Raw genomic sequence first — 24,000 nt, forward strand, 5'->3', positions numbered from 1 at the left:
TTACTGGTTTTTGGGGGGTTATAATTAGGATTGGATATGTGTGTATGCATTTGGAAGTGTGTAATGTGTTTTTTTTTTTTGCCGGGGTTGGAACAGCGATTTCTTTCCCTCGGAAAGAAATCGCTGTTCTTTGGATTCGACATTTTCAGCTTTCGCTGAAAATGTGTCGATGTAACATCGTTCACTGTTTTAAGCGTTTGATGTTGCAATATAGACCCTATATCTAGATCTGGATCTACATCTAATGGCCGAAATTACATATAGCAGAAACTTAAATTGCCGAGACCAGTTTGCCGAAAGTGCTATTAGCCAAAAATACACTTTGCCGAACGTCAGATTGCCAAATTGGAACTTTAAAGCAGTTCTGGCATGTTTAGTATATAAAGAACACTGGTTTGCTCTAAATTGTATACCATACCTGCCTACATCATGGCAAACGTGGCACATGACTCACCCAGAACCTTAGGATGTATATACACTACGGAGAAGTCTCAGATAGGTAGGGACATGCTTGTTATTGAAGGATTCCTGTACCATCTGAATAAAAGTAAAAAGAGGAAATGTATCCTTTTCCCCATAGTAGTGCAATCTTGGAGTTAGTATATTTAAGTAGGGGTGGTGTGGGGGGTGCAGGTGGGCTTGCCCCCCTGCACAATAGTGTTTAAACTATTTAATTTAAATAAAATTACAGTAAATGGATGCATGGGTTGGTGGTGGGCAGTGTCATGTTTGACAGTTGTTGTTTCAGCAATATGAGTTTGGAAAAGGGTGGTTCAGTCGTTTGGGTTTTTGGCAGTTTGAAATTTTGGTTTACTGGTCTTGGTAAAGTGTAATTCGGCTGAATATAAATAATTTGGATTTGGCCATTAGATCTAGATCCATACATATATATATATATATATATATATATATATATATATATATATATATATATATATAGAGAGAGAGAGAGAGAGAGAGTTTACTACTGACATTTTGAATCTGGTTCGGTCGACTATTTAAAATGTCAACTCTAAATGTGGAATTCAGAATATGGAAAAGTAAACCAAACTGAAAATGAATACATCGACAACCATGGTTCGATGTATTCAACATAGCTGAAGATGATGTCACTCACCTCCTGCTATGCACACTAATGTACTATAAATTGTACAGTGAATGTTACATTAATTGTACTGTTTTGCAGGTGCACCCCCTGCACATTAAATATACCAATTCTGAGATCGCACTTCAGTGAGAAAATGGGCCAATTCCCTGTTCCTCACTAAAACGTGATCCCCATGCACAATGTCGAACCCAAATGCTTGAATTACACTTACCCATTTGCTGTAGTGTAGTCGATCGATTTGGGTTCAACATTCTGCCAACTTGCGAGTCGACCATATGCCGGTCGACCTATGCAATTTCAAGGTTTTCAGTGTAAACCATATATACTTTGTTACTTTCAGGCTAACCTACTATGCTTAAGGGAATGATTCAATGTTTCCCTGTCCCAGAAGCTAAGAAAATCAGCATGAGCTGCCTCTCAGTTTGAATTAAGTGCATTATAAACCATGCTACACCTTGCATTACATACCCTAACTCCTGTTCTTTTATTCCATAACTGACTTGCAGTATCAGTGTACATTCGCTAGTCATGAATAGCCTTTGGAGGTGATAACATTAAGTGCATTTGTGCTCTGTTTTCTGCTCACTGTTTTCGAGATTAATTTCATTGTACTGTTTTTGTTTTCTACCGTTGCACGTTATTTTGTAACTTAGAGTCTATATAGTTTAGAGTCGATGTTTCATTTGCTGATTTTCAATATGTGTTGATTTGTCATTTCATGTACAGCTGTAAGAATCTTTTGCAAATTAACCCATCTTGTATTCATGCACTTGGATATTGTTACATAAGTAGGCATTGCTCAACTCTGTACATCTGCCGAAAGCTGCAATTTCCTCCAATTTTTTGTATTTTGCTTTCACTACATTCCAACTAAGATTTAAAAGGCAAGCCGATGTCCAACTTGCAACATACATATTTATTTTTATAAAATGTATTTTAATAAAGGTATCCATATTCTTTCATCTAAGTAAATAGAAATGGTTTGAGATATTGTTGTCTGAATTTTGCTCCATGACTTTAATTATTTCTGTACAAGCACACGATGATTGGTTGACTAAAGAACTGCCAATTCTAGATTCCTTGGAATGAACACATCAGATGATCAGGTCATTGACATATGGAGTACTATAGTGTAAACAAGTCTTTTTGTACAGAGAAAGGGGTTGTCCTTTTCTACAAGGCTGTATGGTCTTGTTTGTGAATGGGCATGGTGGACATTCTGTAGGCAAAAGCACATCTTTGTAATGTAATGTTTCACATTTTGATGAGTAAGTTGGTGATTAACTCAGATTCAGTATCTGATTCATCACTAATTCAAGGTGGACTTTTTTTGGCCTTGGCCCTTATTTATAGGGCATTGATATAACGTAAGGATATCAATGCATTGGCATGGGATGTTTAAGAAAACTGCCCTCTTAACATAGCAAACATTACAAGATTATTGACAAGTACAAAAATACTTCAATATGAAGATTTGACATTTAATGGGTTTCATTATTTGAGATAAAATTTTTATCAGACAGAATACATTTTTGCAGTTGTTTTTCATTCATGAAGTTAAATGACTGATATGAGCTATTTTTTTTCTTTTTCCATTTTAATGAAATAATGTTTCTTTGAAGTAATGTCTTTCCAGACTATCCCTAAAGACATGATCAATACATGCATGTCAAAACAAAATGTAGTTAAGTGTTTGTTTTATAAAACAGTTCTTCAAAACCCTAAGTGCATTTTTCTCATGACAGTGGCATCTATTTTTGTAGTTAAAAGGAGTTTGTAATACAAGTCATTAACGTGGACCTTTTTTATTTTGTCTTTTGAAAATATGTTATATTGTATATACACTTTAAAAGAAGTTTGCCACATGAATCTTTTAAGTGGTCCTTTTTTATTTTGTTTTTTTACAAAGGTGTTACATTGAAGATACACAGTATAAAGTTGCATGGCTAAACCGTTCCAGTGTTATCTTCGCTGGCCACGATAAGTGGACTCTTGACCCCCGTGTAGAATTGGAAAAGAGAAGCCCCTTGGAGTACAGCCTCAGGATTCAGAAAGTAGATGTATTTGATGAAGGTTCCTACACGTGTTCTGTCCAAACACAGCTTCACCCTAAAACGTCACAGGTTCACCTCATCGTTCAAGGTATGAAGATATGCTGTATACAGCTCTGTAAGAAAAAGAATGTATTTTGTTTCAAGCTTTTTTTCTGGTTAACACTTTGCAAGAAACTGGTATGATATTATTTGTCAACAACCTTATGTACTGGCAGGTAGAATCAGGACTTAAGACCTTTTAATTAAGAGCTTGAAGCACAACATAGGGGGCTGATGTAAGAAGTAGACAGCAAATACTCTGCCCAAAGTTATGAACTTATGCATGTTTTTACAGTATTTATTATGCTGTATATATTGTCATGGCATTGGTCATGTGAATCTGCCCATGTGATGACTTAATATGGGGAAACAATTGCCTGTGTACACATTTGTAATTATTTAGCAAGAAGTAGAACCACCATTCATTTCTGCCTTTTTTTTTTTGCCATTGTCTCTGTTAGAAGGTCTTGAGCTGCCTGATACTATATAGCAGAAACCCTTTAAAGCTGTAGCTTGAGAAGTAAAAGCCATGGTAGTTTTCGTTCTGCTGATTTGGTCACATGATCTGTTCAACTCTGATTGCCTGTCTGTACTGTTAATTACTTGTAATTTGTAATGCTTTTATAATTCTAACTTCTAATCAGTTTTAGAGAAATATAGTGTTGAACACTTGCCTGTCTGTGTTTCAGGAGGTCCACAGACTATAGCTGATTGTGTTACTAAGAACAAAGCAGGGTGATGCTTTAGTGAGTGAGAAAGGAAAACTTCTTTTGTTTGTCTCAGTATTCAAAAAGCCGAATCACTTGCTTGGCTGTTTATACTAAAGACAATAAAAATGAGAAAAAAATAGGAAATGGTGTATTTTATACAGGGACATCATAGTCATAATTCAAGACAGTGGAAGTTTGCTTTGGTATCTTCAGACTTATGGACCACAACCAAGAATTCATGAATGGGAAGAATGGCTTATATCAGACTGGTGGCACATTCTAGATTGTAAGATAATCTTCAAAGTCTTTAAGAAATCACCTTAAGAAGAAAAACAGTGTGAGAAAATTGTAATTTTCTCAATGAATGTAAATGTGTAGAAATGAAACTTTTTTCTTCCAAAATTATTAGTATGCTAATGATGATGCCTATTACTGCTTAGGAAACGTTTGTTCAAATTTAAGCCTTTGCATTGTTTGAAAAAAAAATATCTGAAAAGACATATATAAAAAAGTTAAAAATGCAACTTTGTACGTAATACATTCTCTGCTATATTATAAATCTTGTTATGGTGCTCATATTGGGACCATTAGTGGAGAATTAGTAAATATCAAAATTCTTTATGATAAAAGTGGTATAGAAAAATTATGTTGGCACATTAGGACTGCTGGATTCTGAAAACATTTATTATATAGCAAAGAAATTACAATCAGTTCAATTATTTTAAAACAGAAATTGATCCTTTTTGACTACTGCTAGTGTAAAGTTCAAAATCAAACATGCATATCTGTAAGAGAGCACAATGACCTGTAATTTGAAAACATGGATTTTCTCTCTGTGATAAAAATTTAAGACTTATATCCCAGTCTTACTGTGCCTTGAAGAAGTATAAAATATGTCCTTGGACAATATAAGTTGGTGTATTGGCATGAAACATGACTTTTTTAGTATAGAAACCTCCTCTTATGGTCACTGCCACTTTTTTCAGAACTCAGGTAACACTGGGAAATGTGGTCTCACTTGTAAAAAATTTCAAAAGGATATTTTTCATAAGAAGCGATAACATGGCATACTGCATGCATGCTTAAAGCAAACAAAAAATGTGTTTTTCAGAAATACTTAAAATATAAAATCAATATTTTATCCATTAAAGTTGATTGGCTCTGTATACCTGTATTTTGTATTATTTTTAAAGAAAACCCAAGATGAAAGAATGTGCAGCTTTCATTTTGCACTTATAGCATGCATTCCTTATCTAAAGTCCTCTGGGTTACTAGACAACATACTGATGTAATATCATTGCTATGATTTTCAAGCTTATAAGATATAAAGTTTTATCAAATTCTGGCAGAGTTCCTCCATAACCAATTCAAGCATAACTTGGATAATTGGATGAGGAGCAGGAAATTCATCCTTGGTTTGCTACCCATGTCTTATGGACACAGAACCCTACTTAGAAGAGCTTAGTCTCCCAAGTCCCTGTTTACACTTACCAAGGGTACCAAACTTGTACATTTTTTTATTTTTATACTTTTTTATTTATTTATTTATTCATTTATTTTCCCCCTAACAGATTTGCTTGTTTTTCAATTGAATTGTACAGGTAATGGGTCACATTAAAGGTGGGAAAATTTTGTAATGATTAATTGTAGCCTCATTTTTTTATATCACAAAAACCTGGCATTTTAGCAGGGGCGTGTAAACTTTTTATATCCACTGTATGTACATGTATATATATCTATATATATCTATATATATATATATATATATATATGTTTATATATGAAAACTGAATGTTCAGTACTACGAAAATGACATCACATTTCTGGCATAACAATTAGTTTATAATGTCAAATCTGTTGATCGAATTCAACAGATTCGACATTTATGTCAAAAATCGACCGTGATGTAGGTGCAAATGTAAATGAAACACCTACACTGTCATTCATGTTTTAGCAGGGGGGCAATCTTCCCTGCACCCACCTGTGGGGGGCTGAACCCCCCACACCCCCTGCAAATTAAATATTCTAACTCTGAGATCACAATGCAGTGAGGAAAGGGATACATTTCCCTTTCCACACTGTACTGCAACTCTACTCAAAACATCAATTTACTATCAGCAAATGCACACTTGCATTCGCTGATATGTAATCTCGATCTCCTAACGTTCAGCAACACAGAAAGTCAACTAACTAATGTCCAACTTTTCGCATTTGTTGAACGAGCATTTAACATTTTGATGGCAAACCTATATGTGTGTGTGTGTGTGTGTGTGTGTGTGTGTGTGTGTGTGTGTGTGTGTATATATATATATATATATATATATATATATATATATATATATATTTGGGTCTATATGAATTCATCGACATGTTATAATATCGACAGCCACTAGTACGACACAAAATCACCGACAACTTATAATAGCGAAATTTTAAATCATCGACATTGACTTGCCCGACAACAGGAAATGAAAAATAAAACAACACTCCACCATATGGTACACTTTCATCATACTCTGGGTCCGCCATATAATAAAACACAAAACTCGTCGTAGAAACAAACCCGACGTTAACAGTAACTAAATTGACGAAAGTGCAAAACGCATAATTGCAACGTCCAAGTGCCGTGCTATACCTTTCAGATTTAAACATAAAACTGCTTGTGTTTACATTTTAAGTAACCTCGCGATACCTTACACAAACTCAACATTTGAGTAGTTCCTCATATTAGAAATTAGTGTTTCAAATCTCTGTTGACGGAGAAGTAGTTTCCTGCTTTTCGGAGATGGTGGGTACCCTGTAAACATACGCACTCTCACTTCTGGTACATGGATCCTATCTCCCCAGGACTAGTCTGGTATGAGTTTGCCATCTTTCGTCGGTGCAGAGCACATATTACTCTTACTAAAGCGAGTATTTCAGTTCTCAACTGCCTTTCTATTTGCTCATTAGTTGGACATTTATATTGAATATTTATTTGTGTAACATACTTTTCATTTACTGCTCATGCATTCTCTTTACATGTCGGAGAAATATTTATATGTGTATACACTTTTCATTTACTGCTCAAGCATTCTCTGTAATTGTCGGAGAAGTAAACATCGAATATTTGAAATTTCGATAATATGGAAGGTCGATGATTTTGTGTCGTACTAGTGGCTGTCGATATTATAACATGTCGATGAATTCATATAGACCCATATATATATATATATATATATATATATATATATATATATATATATATATATATATATATATATATCTATATACATACATACACACACACACACACACACACACACACACACACACACACACACACACACACACACATTATCTTTTTGGAAAGGAGAAAAGGATCTGGCATGCAATTACTTCAGTGCAGTCTGCTCACCCAATGGGAAACAATAACTGATTTTTTTAAACTTGTCAGTAGCTGCTGTCACCTGATTTTGTTAACTTGAGGCACTTATTCCAGGCTTGCATATTACTAACAGTCACTCACATGCTGACTGTGTCTTTTAGCAGCTCATCTCCATGGTTAGTTGTGTGCATATATAAGTCAGGATGAAAGGAATGACTTCTTCTAAAAAAAAAGTAGCAAGCTTACATTATGATGCATAGAAATCTGTCTGCACTACCACAAGTAAAACATTAAATGCATTGGGTGAGGTTCGTTTAGGTTGAGTATGTATAATTATTTAATAAATTTGACATTAGGGAAGACTCACCATTAGTAACATAGCTATCATTTGGTGAAAGGAGCAATTGCACCAGGTGCAAGTGTTATTTATTTTTTTTATTATTATTCACTCCTCACTTAAACATGAGGCCAGGCAGTATAGGGTGAGGGTGTTACGGCCTGACATTCCTCTTTAGGAGGGATGGAGATCTAGATCAGAGAACAGACTTTATTCATAGGTTCATAGGTTGGTACTAGGCTACCAGCCCTAGGGCCTATACAAGCCTAGCCATAACAATTCCCTGGCTATTTCTTCCTACACTATTTACTTCCCTGGACCCCTGTCTAGCAGGGCGACTGACGTGATCCCCAGGGTGAATTTCCTTTCTCCCATCCAACCGTCAAGGTTCCTTTTGAAGAGGGCCAAAGAGGCACTCTGCTTGACATGTATGGGCAATCCATTCCAGAGTCTGGGGAGTCTCTGGGTTCTGGGGAGTGTCTGGGTCTTTACCTAGCATTGAGGGGTTTCAGGAAAGGGGACTGGCATTGAGCAGCAAAGGAGCAAGCTATGACTCTGTTTACAATGTTCTAACTTTACAATCCACTCCTGGCTAATTGGCTAATTTACAACTTTCTGCTGTTATAAACCCTTGCCTTTCCCTTGAACAGCTTGGAAAATGAGCCCTCTATGGGACTAGATTGGATATCAGACACATTACCTCCTCCACCTATAGTTATATTCCAGTCACACTGCTGTAATATGATACAAAAATCCTTCAGAAAAGTGGTGTGGTGGACAGCAAACCATAAAGAACATTGTCCGGGACTGTTGTGACAGACTGGAAATCAGTGGCAATGAAAGCCCATTATACCTATTTCTTGGGAAACATAAAAGACATAGTCTATAGGACATCTTGAGGCAGTCATTCATATACTTTCCTTGTGTGCTGAATTGATGTTATACCTTCTGTTCATAGCCCATGCAAACTCATACTGAATATTGACAAAGTACAATTTTGCACTGTTCTTATGTTACTTTGCATATTGTTACCTTACAGATACTGCACCGTCTTCATTAGGCTGGAGTGTGAGAGATGATGCTTTGAACTTGGAGCACTAGAACTGCTTGATTTGTATACACATCCCGTTTGTCTTCACACACTACACATTTATCATTTCATTCAGCACATTTGCACTTAAATGATATAGTTCAGATCCACTGCTGGTGATCAATGCAGCATAGCAAACTGGATCCTTTGAATCATACCCATTATATTTTTATACATCTATTTTTCCATAGCTGAAGGTAGATGCTAACATTTCACGTTAACATATTGCAGATGATAGGTAATGATCTCTTCCATGCACTTTGCTCTGCAACATTTTAAAAAGAACGTGTATACAGTTATTTCTACAGTTACCATAGCTACAGGGGAATTGACTTGAAAAGCATGCATTTACAGAACTGGTTTTAATAAAGCATAAATACTTTCTAAATAGGAATATTGAGTTAACAAGGCTCTAGCTCTGAATATATTACCACCACACCACGGTTAACCAATACAAGTGCAGTACATGAAATCAGTCTGGTACAACTGGTAACTACCCTTTTGTTTCACTGTTACTTTTCTGTACTGCACCTTATACCTTATGTCTGGTAAAGTTAAGGAAGACAAGTAATGTCAGTGAAATTTTTGGCTTAGCGCACCATGTCGGTTGTTGTTCTCAAACAGATGTCTGTACTGAAAAGTAACAACTTTCTTTTTTCTACTAATTAGGCTCACCTTAAATGCATACCTCTCAACAGTACAGATTTTTCGCAGCATGTCCAGATTTTTGCTTCATATATTTGGTCTGTTCTTCATAAAATGTGTAGCTTTCTGTCAAGCCTATGAGGTCACTAAATAGTGACGTACATTTGAGTTTCAGACTTCATATCCTTCAGAAAATACATACTAACACAAACCCTGTTATTCAAGCAACTTGCTAAATTTATGAGCAATATTTAAATGATGTCTCTATTTTTTACCATTTTTCCTCCTATTACATTAGGCTTTGTCCAGATTTCTTGCACTAAGAAGTTAGATGGTATGCTTAGATGATGTGGCTATCCTACGGCCTTTTCCACTTTTCCTGTTACTACTATTTCTCATATTTCTTTACACATTTTACTTCTGTTTTCTTTGCATCTTTTGATCATTAATTTTAACCTGCTAAATTTCTGATAATCCCTTCAAGTATGCTTTGTGTGCACTACCTACACCCCCACACACACAAATACACATTACTCACACTAACCCAGTTGCAAGCTTATTGTGATAAAAAAAAAAAAAAAAAAAAACAAAAAGGCTTGATTCCTAAGGCTGGTCCATATTAAAGCATTAAGTGCACAAAAATAAGAAATTGTAAGATGAATGTGACAAGCTAGGCTGAAATAAGGCAACAAGGCAACAGCGTTTATGTAACTACACCAGAAAGGATAACGGTACACACACTTTACTTAGATGGATTGTTAGGCTGAACTCAAGCTGCTATGTACTTATAGGCAGCAAGGCAGCAAAGATACAGCCATGGCAAGTAAATACTTAGTATGCAGTGCAGCAGAGACACATCTCCATGGAACGGCTACAGCCATGCATATGCAATTCCCTCACACACGAACATATGTTTACAAATAGACAAACGGATATACATATAAACCAGGCCGATAGTTTCAGACACACAGTGATGTGCAAACATTTGTAGAAAATGAAACATACTTGTAGAATACAGAATGAAGTCCAGTACGGAGGCAGCATGTCCCCAGTGATGCTGCCACATGTATACCTCGGCAATGACTTGCATGCAGCTGTGGGCCAAGATCCAACATGTTAGGAAGCTCAGGAGACATAATGCAGCATTATACTGACCTAAGCCACACATCAGGGAGCAGTGGTCAGACATTAATGCTGCCCAGAATGAGTTTATTTAGTTGATTATTTTTATTTGTTTACTGGGTTAGTGCACTGCCTCAATTGACCATTTGCAGGACCAGTCCAGGTGAACTGAGTCAAGTAAGAAATGAATGAATGAGCAATATGAATATTGCAGATCGTAATTATTAGAAATTGCATTTGTACTCCTGTATGGTGGGGTAGCACTCTGTACGCCCTGCTTGCAAAACCCATTTCAGAACAGAGTATTATGTATGTGATCCCAGGAATTCTTCATATAATCTGATTCATCCTCATCTCTACAGAGATAATGTTTCAGCAACCACATGAAAGACCTTGAGGAATCAAAACACTCGAGTCTCAGAGTCTACAGAATACAGGCTATAAGTCTGCTTATTCCATGAGGTCCTTTCAAATGGTCAGTGCCCTGCTATTTAGTGAAGGCATGTACATACAGTCTATGCAGCTATACACAGGCACAGATGCCCTCCAAGACTTACCAGAAATGCTTAGGATAACAGGGTTTACCTTTAAAATGCCATGGCTGACTTGTGCAATGCACATATGTGCGAAAGGATCTTTTCAAAACTATGTATTAGCAAAAAACATATGCCGAACTCACAACAGCAAATGCTAGTGTTCATTCACTGTTATGAATTTTGCATTTTAAGTGGAGATCACACTATAGAAGGATTGGGAAATGCACCTTTTCTCTCACTGTAGCGCAATCTCGGAGTTAGTATATATAAGAAGCAGTGGTGTGTGCAGGGCATACCCCCCTCACATGGGTGGTGCAAGGGAGCTTGCCCCTCTGCAAAACATTCATAAAAGAAACCCGGAAGTGAGGTGGTTTCACTCAAAGTCAGCATTACCTGAGTGTCGACTTTATTTAAGTATCCGGCTCGCAATTCTGAGCATTCAACTTTGCCGTTTCCAACATTTCAAGTCTGGTAAGTAAGCAGCTGCACAAGTGTGTTGCAATATTAAAGGTAAACCTGATAACAGCAGTCTCGTGTTATCACAGAGACAGATACACATATGTGCACACATCCATAAACACATACTCACACATACACACACACACACACACACACACACACACACACACACACACACACACACACACTGTGTGTTTTTATGACTGTGTGTCTTTTCTCTGTGTCTACCCTCCCAAACCACATCTCAAGTTAAAATGCTCCTACCTGAACTATGCTTACTGCAGTTCTTATGTCTCTGGTGCCAGTTACACCACCACCAGCAGTGGTCTTTGCACTGCTTGCATTGTCTGTATCGCTACTACAGCCTAGCTACCTACCCCAGTGCTTTGGATGTCAGTAGTCTGCAGTGAATTTTTAATTTGATGTTCTGCATTTTTTATTTTTGCAGAGGGGTTACTCTGGAGGTGAAGGATTAGTGTGTACTGTGAAGTGTTCCTCATGACGTGCCCTATTTTTTACTTAGGTAAAACCAAAAGAAATTTGAGAAAGTGGATTTAAGAACACTGTTACAATATCAAAAGAAAAACTCTAATAATGCCTTGTCCAAAATTATCAAGTGCTGTGAGAGTTCTACCAAGTTTAGGTTTGGTATTTTAGGGGTGGTATTTCCTGACCCTGAGAGGAGGTACCTAGGAAACTAGATTAGAGTAGAAGGAATTATTGATGAAGCTAAGTGACACCACCACCCAAGGTCTAAATGATCACATTTCAGTTAGTTCATTTCTTAAAATACATTCAAATAAATCAAGATTTTATATTTTTTTTGTTTTTTGATTCACAGTGAATTTAAATCTGATGTTTTGTACTTTTTATTACTGTTTATTTATTTAAAATGTGGCAGACAATAAGATGTTATTATTTGAATGTGTGGATTTTTATGGGTGGAGTTTATTTTCTATTTTTTAACACCCACTAGTTCATTGGTAGAACTTTGTAAACTATAAATTGTGAATCATAGTTCATCATGTTCAAAATTGTTTGCAACAATATTCTTATTTCTTTAAGAATATATTCACACTTTCGAGAACAATATTTAAAAGATATGATGCAACTGTGTCAATTAGTCCTAAAGAGGTCTGTTATTAATTAAGGACAAAAGAGCTTAACTCATAGTTGATGACAATTTGGTGTCTTGGTTTTATGTTATTTTTTATTTTGAATAAACAAGTTTAGAGTATACTTTGGTTATGTTTTTTCCCCAAGAGGATTCATCTTGTGCAGTTCTGTTCAGGTTATTTGTTGTTATAGTACACTGGGGCATGGTTTGAGGTTACTAGTCTGCTGTTCATGATGTCTGTTGCTATTCTTTGCCCAGTTTTTGAGTACATCTTCACTTTATCCCCACTTATATTGTACACTCTACTGAAAACGTGACATATACTGCCTGCTTGTAGTGAAGAAAGAGTACACAGGCTACCATGCTGTGTACAATGCCCTACTGAACTCTCTCTATAATTAAGATGGACTTCCTAATAGCAGGTGTTAGTGTGCTTCTGAAATGAACAGCAGAGGCGAGTACAGAAAACTGCATGTCTATTTCAGCTCTCTGAACAGGTACTAAATAATACATCACTCTGTCACTGAACTGCACACTTGTTAGTAACATGAAAGATACAGTCTCTGCAATGCTTCTTTTGTTTAATTTTCTTCTCCACACACAGAGATTATCCCAGTGACTCTGTCCTACATAAGGTATACCTATCCCTTCTATTCTCCCCCGGACTAGCTCCAACAGGGTAGTGGCCAACTAGGATCATTATGGCATCTCAGAAACACACATTACCATTGCTGCCATAGGGGCAGTGCAGTGACACATCCTCATTCCCATGCTCCCATACATTTATTATGTCTGAGGGCTACTCCCCTCTATGGACCATGGCTATGAACAAGGAATGCCTGCAGTAACACCCTCCCCCCTGGATAAGCATGTCAATCTCTTCCTACCAGATCCTCACATATTCAACCTAATTAATCCCAGGTTGTCTGAACCATAGTTAGAGGGGTTTTTTTTCCGGTATGCCATGGTGCTGCTGACAGCCTCTGCATTTCTTTTTTTTTTTTTGTACTGAGCTGGGAGGCCACACATAAATCCAGTTGGCAAGAGAAATCTCCTAAAATTTACCTATACTGCATGGAATTAGAATGCAGAGAAATTCAGGGTATAGTCCAGTTCCAGTTTCAGCAATAGCTCCTCAGTTTGGCAGCAGCAGCAGCATATGTCATTGTTCACCATGCAGACCAATAGTGCCCATTACCTATGCAAGTGAGCTGCAGATCACAAATAACAATGTTAATACAGCTCAGAGAATGTGATATTTCATATGAAACCTGTCTGCAGAAACTCTGTTACTTAACAGTTTAGAGATGTTCTAGCAGAAGAAACCCCAAGGTTTCCTCTGGAATCAGAGATTCTTATTCCAAGTACTGCCTGGCAAGAACACATGCATATATATATATATATATATATATATATATATATATATATATATATATATATATCAGCCTTTTGTTGCCCATCTGAAGAAAGCTAGCACTATAGCCTCCTGCTGGTACTACTGCATATGCATAGGAATACAGACAGACATACAGAGGTAAGTGACTTTCAAAGTGGAATGAGTTGGCTTAATGATTCAAAGGTAGGTACTAGGCTATTGGCCCAAGGGCCTATGTAAGCCTAGCCAACAAGTTCCCTGGCTTTCGCCACCCAAGAAAGTTATTTTCCTGTGCTCCTGTCCAGCAGAACCACAGATGTGATCCCCGGGGTGAATTTCCTATTTCCCATCCACTCATCAAGATTTTTCTTGAAATAAACGGCCTTTGCAGGTCTTGAACACAGGACCCTGTACACCATAGTGATGGCAATTTACCACTAAGCCATCTGAGCCTTACAGTATTTGAATGTGATCTCTGTTTATTGGCTGGACTTGTAAAATTCAGAAGACTGATAGCTTAGTATTTACATATGAATCACACACACACACACACACACACACACACACACACACTGCATGAGCTTACAGCATTGAAAGCTGTGCATTTGCTATGCTACCAGTAATGGTCTACGCTACACAAGGCTAATTCTTACATACAAGCTGACATTTCTACTCCCATTCAGAACTTAAAGATGCCATTCTGGAATACAGGTGTGCATATTATTGATAATGTTTTACTCTCTGCTGCAGTATTTTGTGCTCTGCTATATCACAGGCTCTCAGACATGCACTGTGCACCATCTAAACATAGGAAATCCCCTTTTGGTACAATTCCAGCACTGTCACCTACATTAAACTGAGAGAGGAGCAGAGTAATGTGAAATCAGAGATTCATAGCTTTAATGAACCCTTAATATAAGCTGTTAATTAAAAGTTTTTCACTTGTAGAATGAAGACTTGACACATTATATATTAGATGAGGAGTATATGTTTTTAAAATGGGAAGAGTTTTAAAACAGTCATTATTGTTACCTAGAGTCACAGTTGGTGAAAATCTAACATTTAAAAGAGAAGGAAGATGAATATGAAACAGTTTTTTCCAAAGTATATGTGTTTACTTAAACGTGAATATGGTATACGTATCTTATGGTCCCTTTGATCGTTTACCTGGAATTGCTCCTATGTTTGGTTATGCGTACAGTTAGCTGGCTTTGCTGTCACATTTGCATGGCAGTAGTCAACACATCTATGTTATAATCTCATTTGTCATGAGCTCTTTACAGCAGTTAGTTAGCTTGCAGTTGGCTTTAGTTCGTCTAGCTGTTGGATACTGCTTAAATGGTTTATGTGCCATTTCAAAGTATCATGTCCTATATCAGGTGTTCTGTAAGGCAAAGTTGTTGATGCAGTTTATCAGGATTAGGGGTTGCTGGTATGAGTTTTGAAAATGGCTGAGCTTCCGTTCTAAATTTCTGCTGGTCCTGGTATGAAGAATCGTTTACGAACAATTGGAGCAAAGTGTCAAGATTAGCGTGTAGCAGAATAGCATGAATCAGAAGAGTAACTGCACACAACAGTAGTGCAAACAGTGCTTGAGTATGGCACAGAAATCAGGGCAACCAAGGCCAAGCAGCTGAAGTAGCTTTGAGGTGATCAGAATGAAGCACCTGAGACAGGTAGCAAGATGCACACTGTAAGACAGACGTAGACATGAAGACCTCAGGGTGTAAGCTAAGGAAGTCTTAACTTTAGAGGTCTAGCAGAAAAGATGACCATGTTTCAATCACAGGTACAGGAAAGCAGAATACAATTTAGTAAAGCAAATTTGGAAGAGGGAGGAAGACAGTAAGAAAAAACAAAGACTTCTGTACAGGAGATGGTTGGATTGCATGACAGAGGAACTGAGACAGGTATAACTGTCAAAGAAGATAGGAGAATGGCTGTAAAAAGGTCAGGTGCTGACAGTTGATGTGACACCCCAACTCTATACAGAAATGAGAAAAATGGGGTTAATACTGATACAAGCAACCAATAGTTATAGAGTAATATGGGCGCATCAGGCTTGATTACAAAACGTTCCAGATAAATGGAGATAGTTACCTGATTGGTAAGCATAATGCAGGACCACAAAGTCCTTCCAGAAGGCCTAAGATGTGTGTTTGGCTAATCAAAGGGCAATAGGAGCGACAATTGAAAGACACTAGTTAAAAGGCATACTAGATAGGCAGCTTATCACATTCTGCTGTCATTCCTATATTATATAATCTAATATGAAAGTCAAAAAATGGGTATTCAAACTTAGCCAAAACATGGAGTTTTTACACTTTAAAAAAAACTGAGTTTGCATGCAGTTTAAAATGCAACTACATATACCAGTGGGCTATCCTTGAAGGCAGGAATGATATGTCATGCCCTTTGAACTCTGATATGAATATATTATTGTTGCCTATGAGTGGAAGAATGTCTCCTTTACTTAACACAAATTATGATCAGTCCTCCTATGGGAATTATTACTTTTGTTCCTTGTGAGTTAAACCAACTGTCCAGGCAAGACATGCCCTGTTTTTACTTAGAGGATCTTTGAAGTACTGTATACTCTCTAGATATGTTATTGTGTTGTTATTTTGTCTTTATTTACTTAAATGTAAAATGGAGCATTTATATAGATAGATAGATTAGATAGATAGATAGATAGATAGATAGATAGATAGATAGATAGATAGATAGATAGACTGATATGGGTCTACTTCACATGACTGCAGACTCAAAATACTGAATTTCATTTGACTGAGACCACAATACCTAATTTTCAAAGTACCGGACACTCATTTACCCGAGTCTCATTATACTGAAAGCTTACAGTGCTGAATTTCAAAATACCGAATTTTAAGCCATAGACATGCACACTTATAACACCAATGACTAACTTTTTCCAAAATTTTAAAACTACTTACTTACCCTCTTAGCAGAAACTGGACAATATGAAACCAAACAAGGTGGGGGCGGGGGGTCACACCCCCCACATTCCCCTATACTAATTACAAGATCGTAGTGGGGAAAAGGGCATGTACCTTTTACTTACCTTACAGTACTGTACATACTGCTACTACTGCCAGGAGTGCACAAAACATCTGCCATATTACTTTAGATCCTTCCCATAAAAATGTAAAGGGGACATACCCACATTTGGAAACACTGCATCACTACTTTTTAAACTACAGTTGGTATTCTCACAGTCAGCACTTGTTACAGTAATGTTTTTTTTTTTTTTTTTACCACAAGCAAGTCACAGGTGAAGGGAAACATGCAGCATGTCTATGGCTTAAAATTCATTATTTTGAAATTCAGCATTATAAGCTTTCAGTATAATGAGACTCACTCAAATGAGTTTTCAGTATTTTGAAAATTAGGTATTGTGGTCTCAGTCAAATGAAATTCAGTATTTTGAGTGTTCAGTCATGTGAAGTTAACCCATACATGGGTCAACTTCAAAACACTGAATTACTATAACGATGAACTACAAAACAATGAAACCTTAACTTTGAAAACACATAACACTGAAAACTTATAACAACGAAACCACATAACCCTGCAAATTTAAATCATTGCATCACATAGCATTGAATGTTGCAATTCACACATTAATAATATCCCCTCCACCTCAAACATAACTAAACTGACAAACACACTTGTTTCAACGTTTCCGTGGGGAACAAGCCCCCTTGCACCCCCCCCCCCATGTGGGGGAATCACCCCCTGCAAATTAAATATACCAACTCTAAGAACAGACTACAGTGGAGAAAAGGTAAATTCCCCACTGTATTGTAATCTGCATACAGAATATAAAAATAATATCTCAAACATGTACCTCTATTTTCCTGACAACACTTAAATACTGCCAAAATAAAAACTTACTCCCCTATTAAGTTATCCCATCACTTTCCACAACATAAGCATGACTTCTTTCAAACTAATAAATCCATCACTCAAACACAACAATACTTAACCATTATCTGATAAACGTTTACTAAACAACCTGACAATTTCTCTTAAACCGCAAAACTTACCATCCAAAATGTTTGTTTAGTACATACTACGACTTCTTAAAGTGATACTACAAAATGACACTTCAAACCATAACCATGTAACACTTTTAGTGACATAAGTCTCAATGATTTAAATGTTCATTGTTATGTAATTTCAATATTCTAACTTTTCAGTGTTCTGAATTTTCAATGTTATTTTCTCAATGTTTTGTGGTTCAACGTTATTGCAATTCAGTGTTTTGAAGTAGACCCATATATATATATATATATATATATGTGTGTGTGTGTGTGTATATATATATATATATATATATATATATATATATATATATATATATATATATATGTGTGTGTGTGTGTGTGGTGTGTCATTGTGTGTATATGTGTGTTTGTGTTTGTAAGTTAGGGTTAGGGTTAGGGAAGAGTGAAGTATGGTTGTTGTGTGTTTGTGTGGGTGCCCTGTATATGACCTAATGTAAGTTAGCTCCACAAACACTAGGGTGCGATTTAATGCTGACAATATAGTCGTCCAAATGGTAACTATGTTGATGGTACAGAATGCTGATTCTAGTAAGTGGGATTGGGGGTTTAAGACAATGTGTGTGTGTGTGTGTGTGTGTGTGTGTGTGTGTGTGTGTGTGTGTGTGTGTGTGTGTGTGTGTGTGTGTGTGTGTGTGGTGTGTCATCATGTGTATATGTGTGTTTGTGCTTCTGAGTTAGGGTTAGGGTCAGGGAAGAGTGAAGGATGGTTGTGTGTTTGTGTGTGTTTGTGTATTTCAGAGTAATGGTAAGGGTTAAGTTAGTGGAGAGATGTAGTGTTGTTTGTGTGTTTGTGAGAATTTATGTCTGTATTGTGTAGTGGCAGTTTGTACTGTGTAGTGGCAGTGTTACAGGAAGGTTTTAATAATGGTAAGGTGTAGGGTTAGGGTTGGGGAAGGGGCAGTGTAAGGGTTAGGGGTAGCAGACTTTGCTAAGGTGGAACCCTGCACCACCTTAGTAGTGGGTGCTAAACCTAATGCTACCTCTTCCACCAATCCTATCCCTGCACCTTAGCATCTTTAAAAGCTTTTCATAACACTACCACTATTCAAACAGTTTTAAATGTTTCGGGGGGGGGGGGCTCATTTTAATATCAGGAGAGGAAACAGTTTTCCTTCCTCGATATTATTGTATTATTATTATTTTTTTTTTTTTGGTTTTGGTATTTTGGATATGGCATTTCAGTAATTCATAAAACACCCATATATCTCCCATCTAATATACTTAATGTAGTGTCCTTAGATTGCAGGTGTTAGCATTTTGTACTGTGCAAGTTTCTCAATTAAACTCCTCTAAAAAGGGGGTATCCTGCACAGTCAGACTTTTTCTGCCAAATAAACAAAATAAAATGAATAAACTAAACATAAAATTGGGCATTGTAGACCTTCAGGATTCAACCAAAATTTTAGACACCCAACAGACTGAGCAGTTTTGCAACTTCCTTTAGAATCAACTTATTTTACCCCTTTGTTTTACTCTTCTGCCATAGTTTCTGAGGAGCAACGTCTAGAAAGTTTGTTTCACAAATTACAATTAACTCTGTTTTGTTCTCCATCTAGACATGCAGGTGTACAGTTTCAGTATATGTGAGCATTCAGAAGCAACAATTCCTGCTCTTCTCTTGTATTTTTTTTCTCTTTTTCCCTTTACATTAGCCACAACTTGTGTTTTTTTTAATTCACTTATCTAAAATTTATATAATAAGACCATAAATTGAGAATGATTATGCTACTGTATAAACACAATACCTCAAGATTGTTTTTCTCCGTTCATGCAACTTAAAGTTGAACCAAAGAAAATGCAACTAAACTCACATTTAAATGAAAAAGTTGTGATAACAACAAAAATACAAGATCAAAACACTTTACATTCTGAGCACCTTAAATTTAATATTTCACTGGTGTCAGTAACTAGCCTTTTTTTTATTTTTTTGGCAATAAGGAGAAATAGAAGTCCAACACCAAAAAAGTACAAAGTAATAAGCACACCAAATTTGCAAGTAATAGAATTATTCATGCATCTTAAAAAAGCAAGAATCTGCAAGTGGAAGAAGGATACACAAATAATATCGAACTGCATACCTTGGGTGGGCATTTAATGAACAGTCACAAGGCATTTTTGCATTGTAGAGGTCCACAGTATGCCCAATCTCTACTATGGGGCCTTCGTATGAACTGCAGACATAATTTTAAAGAATTTACCAAAGAGTGGTCAAAATGGGCAATTATTTACAATGTAGACACTCTATCAGCAGCTAAGCCCTTAGAAGAAGCCACTGTATATCATTAATTGTTTTATTTTATTGTCTTTGATCGTACATATTATTGTATTGTGAATACTTAATATATTTCTAAATCACAGTCTGTGGGATGAGGACCTGCAACTTGAACTGCACAGCCATTCTGCTCCCATTTGATTATATCCATTCCTCTACCTTCCTGAAAAGAATTACACCTAAAATATCTGTGCAGGCTGATCATTTCCCTCACCACTGCCTCATTATCTGCTACTTCTCTAAATAATTCCCATATGCCATCAAGTTTCTATTTGCCGCCCATCTCTTACTTTATTTCATTGCAATGTACCTACTTCCAGAACAAGCCCAAAGCGTTAATACCCACTTGTTATCCCAGAATTTCCAGGACTTTTGAAATTCCTTTCTCAAATTCCTTCTGATTTCTTTGGTGAGGTATACTTCATTTTTCAGCAGCTATTCATTACTTCCCATATGCCTAAGAAAAGAGCAACTGATTACAGACTTCAATCTCCTTTACTGATGATGTTCCTTTTGTCCATTTGCTTATTTCTAATACAAATTCAGTTAGAGCATTCAGCTTCACCCTCGCACCCAGACATACACTTTCATGTATACACAGACACAGAGGCTGATAAGACACACACACACACACACACACACACACACACACACACACACACACACACACACACACACACACACACACACACACACACACACACACACACACACACACACACACACACACACACACACATCTACTTTAGTATTTTTATTTAGTTTTCATGATGTGTGTGTGTGTGTGTGTGTGTGTGTGTGTGTGTGTGTTATGATGGTTCAGACTTTGTCACTTGACACACTGTGCCTGACAATGCAGTGGCACTCATCCAATGAAAAGTAAATAAATCAATACCAGGTGAGCAGTTTAATGTGGACACTACTTCAATTAAAAATAATTAAAAAAATCACCAATGTTGATTTTTAGAATAAATGTGCTATTTTAACAAGGTTCACAACAAAACACTCAGCATGGAAGAGTTTGTAGGGAAGGCAGCCAAGACCGGGTGAAATGAATTAATGCCTTCCTGTTCATTATCTGATAGGTCTCATTTGGACAACGTTGCCTGCTTTTGGAGCCCATGTATAGGGACTGGCAAAATGACAGTTTGCAGACTGTAAAATTCAAATTCAGCCCATATGAGGACAAATGTAGTGTGAGAGTTTTTCCTTCATGTACTAAGCATGCATTCACTGGACATCAATTAGGACATACCAGACAGATTTCTGAAAGGAATGACCAGGTTAAATGACAAGAAAGGATTCAGTGAGGCTAGACAGGAAAATACAGGGAATGAGGACAAAATTAGTTCAATGATTCTGAAGCAACATAAAATGTCCCAGATATATTTACAAACGACTACTTTATTTATTTATCTTTTTGACCAAAATAGTGCCACCACTCTAGTGGCCTTTATTCAAAGGAGACCCAAGGTGATATTTGTACTACTGGGGAACATTTGGCCTGGGCATCAGGAAATTTCATCTACTCTTTTTGATAGATGCCATGGGATTTTGTACAGCCATCAAAACTACCACCAGTCAAGCTACCACCAACTCAAGCAGTTAGGACTTTGGTTTAACGTGTCATTCGAAGAGTGACATACTCATGAGTGAAGCAGCTGCTAATGCTGCATTGCTATGTCAATAAGGAGTGTGGTATAGACATGCACCTATTCTGAATGACCTAAATCATAGTGCTTTAACTGTGGAAATTCTCAGTCATAAACTGTAAGCATGCAGACTTAAGACATTAGGCCCTTGTAATGACTTTATTGTTACTCACATGCACATAGATCTTTTTTTCCCTTTATACATTCAATGTCTGTCTTTTGTATCATTTTAACTATGATACATTTATTTTTCTTCAGTTTGCTCTGCTTTGGAGAGACTTCCTGTTGTCATGCAATCTCCCTCTGACAAGCAGCAGTGATATGGCACAAAGAAGTAACAATCATGATTTGATGAAATAGTTTCCTACTGTTCAGCATTGTTTCCAGCATTAGAGCTACAGTGATATGTGAAGAATTTGGTATTTGTTAGACTCATTGAGAGACTTATTATCAAAATCCCACCTTTTCAAACTTTCATAATTTATGCAGAGGTTAAGTGACCTCAGAGAGCAGTATATTAATTGAGACAGTGCAGGAGGCCGAGTAGGAGATGAGAGAGGCCTGCTCTCCCATTGCTATAGCTTTACAGTTTTAATTGCTTTTGCTGATGAAAATGGATGCTGTTTAAAAAGGTATTTCATATGCTATATCCCCTGCCTATAATGTGTGAAAGTTCTAAAGTTCTGATATTTAGAACTTTTACTTGAAGTCCATGCCACAGCATCAGCTACTTAAACGTTTCCTCCCTAAACTAAGAAGCAGGATGTGCTATGGGGAAATAGGACTTTATCCCACCCTCTACAATGCAGCTTGCTGACACTACAGGAAGTTATTCAGTGACTTTATAATCACATCAGTTGGCCTTAAACTTTGCTTTGAAAAGCACCAGGAGACTGCAGCTATGGATATTATGATGTACCTGTTTTAAGGAAGGATGGAGTTTTGAGGATAGCAATGTCAGAATGCCAAATGCCAGATGGGTTGAGGGGACTGAAAGTAGGGATTATGATTTTGCATATGTGGCTAGAATATATGCGTTACAGGTAGAGGTGATTTGTTTAGTTTAAGGAAATAAATCCATATAATGTCACCAGTGTTTTAGTACTTAGAAGAGTAAAGTTAATTGAAAAAGAAAGAAAAAGCAAACCCCAAATTTTAAATAGATTCTGGAGAAAAACAGGACAGAAGAAGTAGAATTGTTAAACCCAGGGTTATTTTCTGACATGTGATCACTATTGCTGTTATAAGCAAATATACACATATATATATATATATATATATATATATATATATATATATATATATATATATATACTATACTATACACATTCAGATACATGATTTTATACATTCAGATACATGTTTTTGTACAGCAGCTGACAGCAGTAGGTCAGTCAGATGGTAGTTTTTTGAGTAACAAGCTCTAATTGCTACTTAGGCTCTCATGTGGTCCAAGTATCCTGTCATTTATCTGAAAGCCTTTGAATAACTCATTGTGCATTTTAGATAAATGACCACGGCTTTCTTTTTTCCTTGTATAAGAATGTGACATTTCTTTTTTACTGAAAAAGAAGGTCACAAGAACTGAGAGGAAACCTGCAGTGAGAAAGAGGAGAGGGATTTGAAGGTCCTGAGAAGCAAGCTAATCGAAATGTCATTGTCAAGAATGTAGTCTTTCATCTGCACCTTTTCAATAACTGAATAAAAGCAAGAGAAAGGGGGCTTGTGAGATATTGGGGTCCTTGATGCTAGGATACTCATAGTGATTTAACTAAAAGCCCAGCCATACCTGACCCATTCTCAGGGTCTCCAGTGATTCCGCTGAAATGTCAGAAGACAGTTTGACCTTTTAAAAAGAAGCAGTGTTGTGCCTGTGACACTGAAGCTAGACAGGCTGCGTTTTCATTTACATCAGATATAATATCAAGAGTCATGTTCTCAGAAGAAAGTTTTGGGGACAGCAACATCAGAAGGCCAAATGGCAGATGGGGCGGAGGGGGGAGGACAGTGGGTAGGGAGTATGGTTTTG

General features: G+C 36.8%; 1 protein-coding gene across 1 annotated transcript in view; it reads left to right on the forward strand.

Moving 5' to 3' along the window:
• The window catches only part of LOC122803222 (limbic system associated membrane protein), a 1,483,743-nt gene that overhangs the window by 7,590 nt on the left and 1,452,153 nt on the right, over nucleotides 1-24,000 (forward strand). The window contains exon 2 of the mRNA XM_044072825.1: nucleotides 2,987-3,250. Coding sequence (XP_043928760.1) covers nucleotides 2,987-3,250 — 264 coding nt within the window. The remainder of the gene's footprint in view (nucleotides 1-2,986; nucleotides 3,251-24,000) is intronic.

This window comes from Protopterus annectens, chromosome 5.part1 (genome assembly GCF_019279795.1).
Source record: "Protopterus annectens isolate FY-2018-M chromosome 5.part1, PAN1.0, whole genome shotgun sequence".
In the NCBI taxonomy this organism is placed as follows: Eukaryota; Metazoa; Chordata; order Ceratodontiformes; family Protopteridae; genus Protopterus; species Protopterus annectens.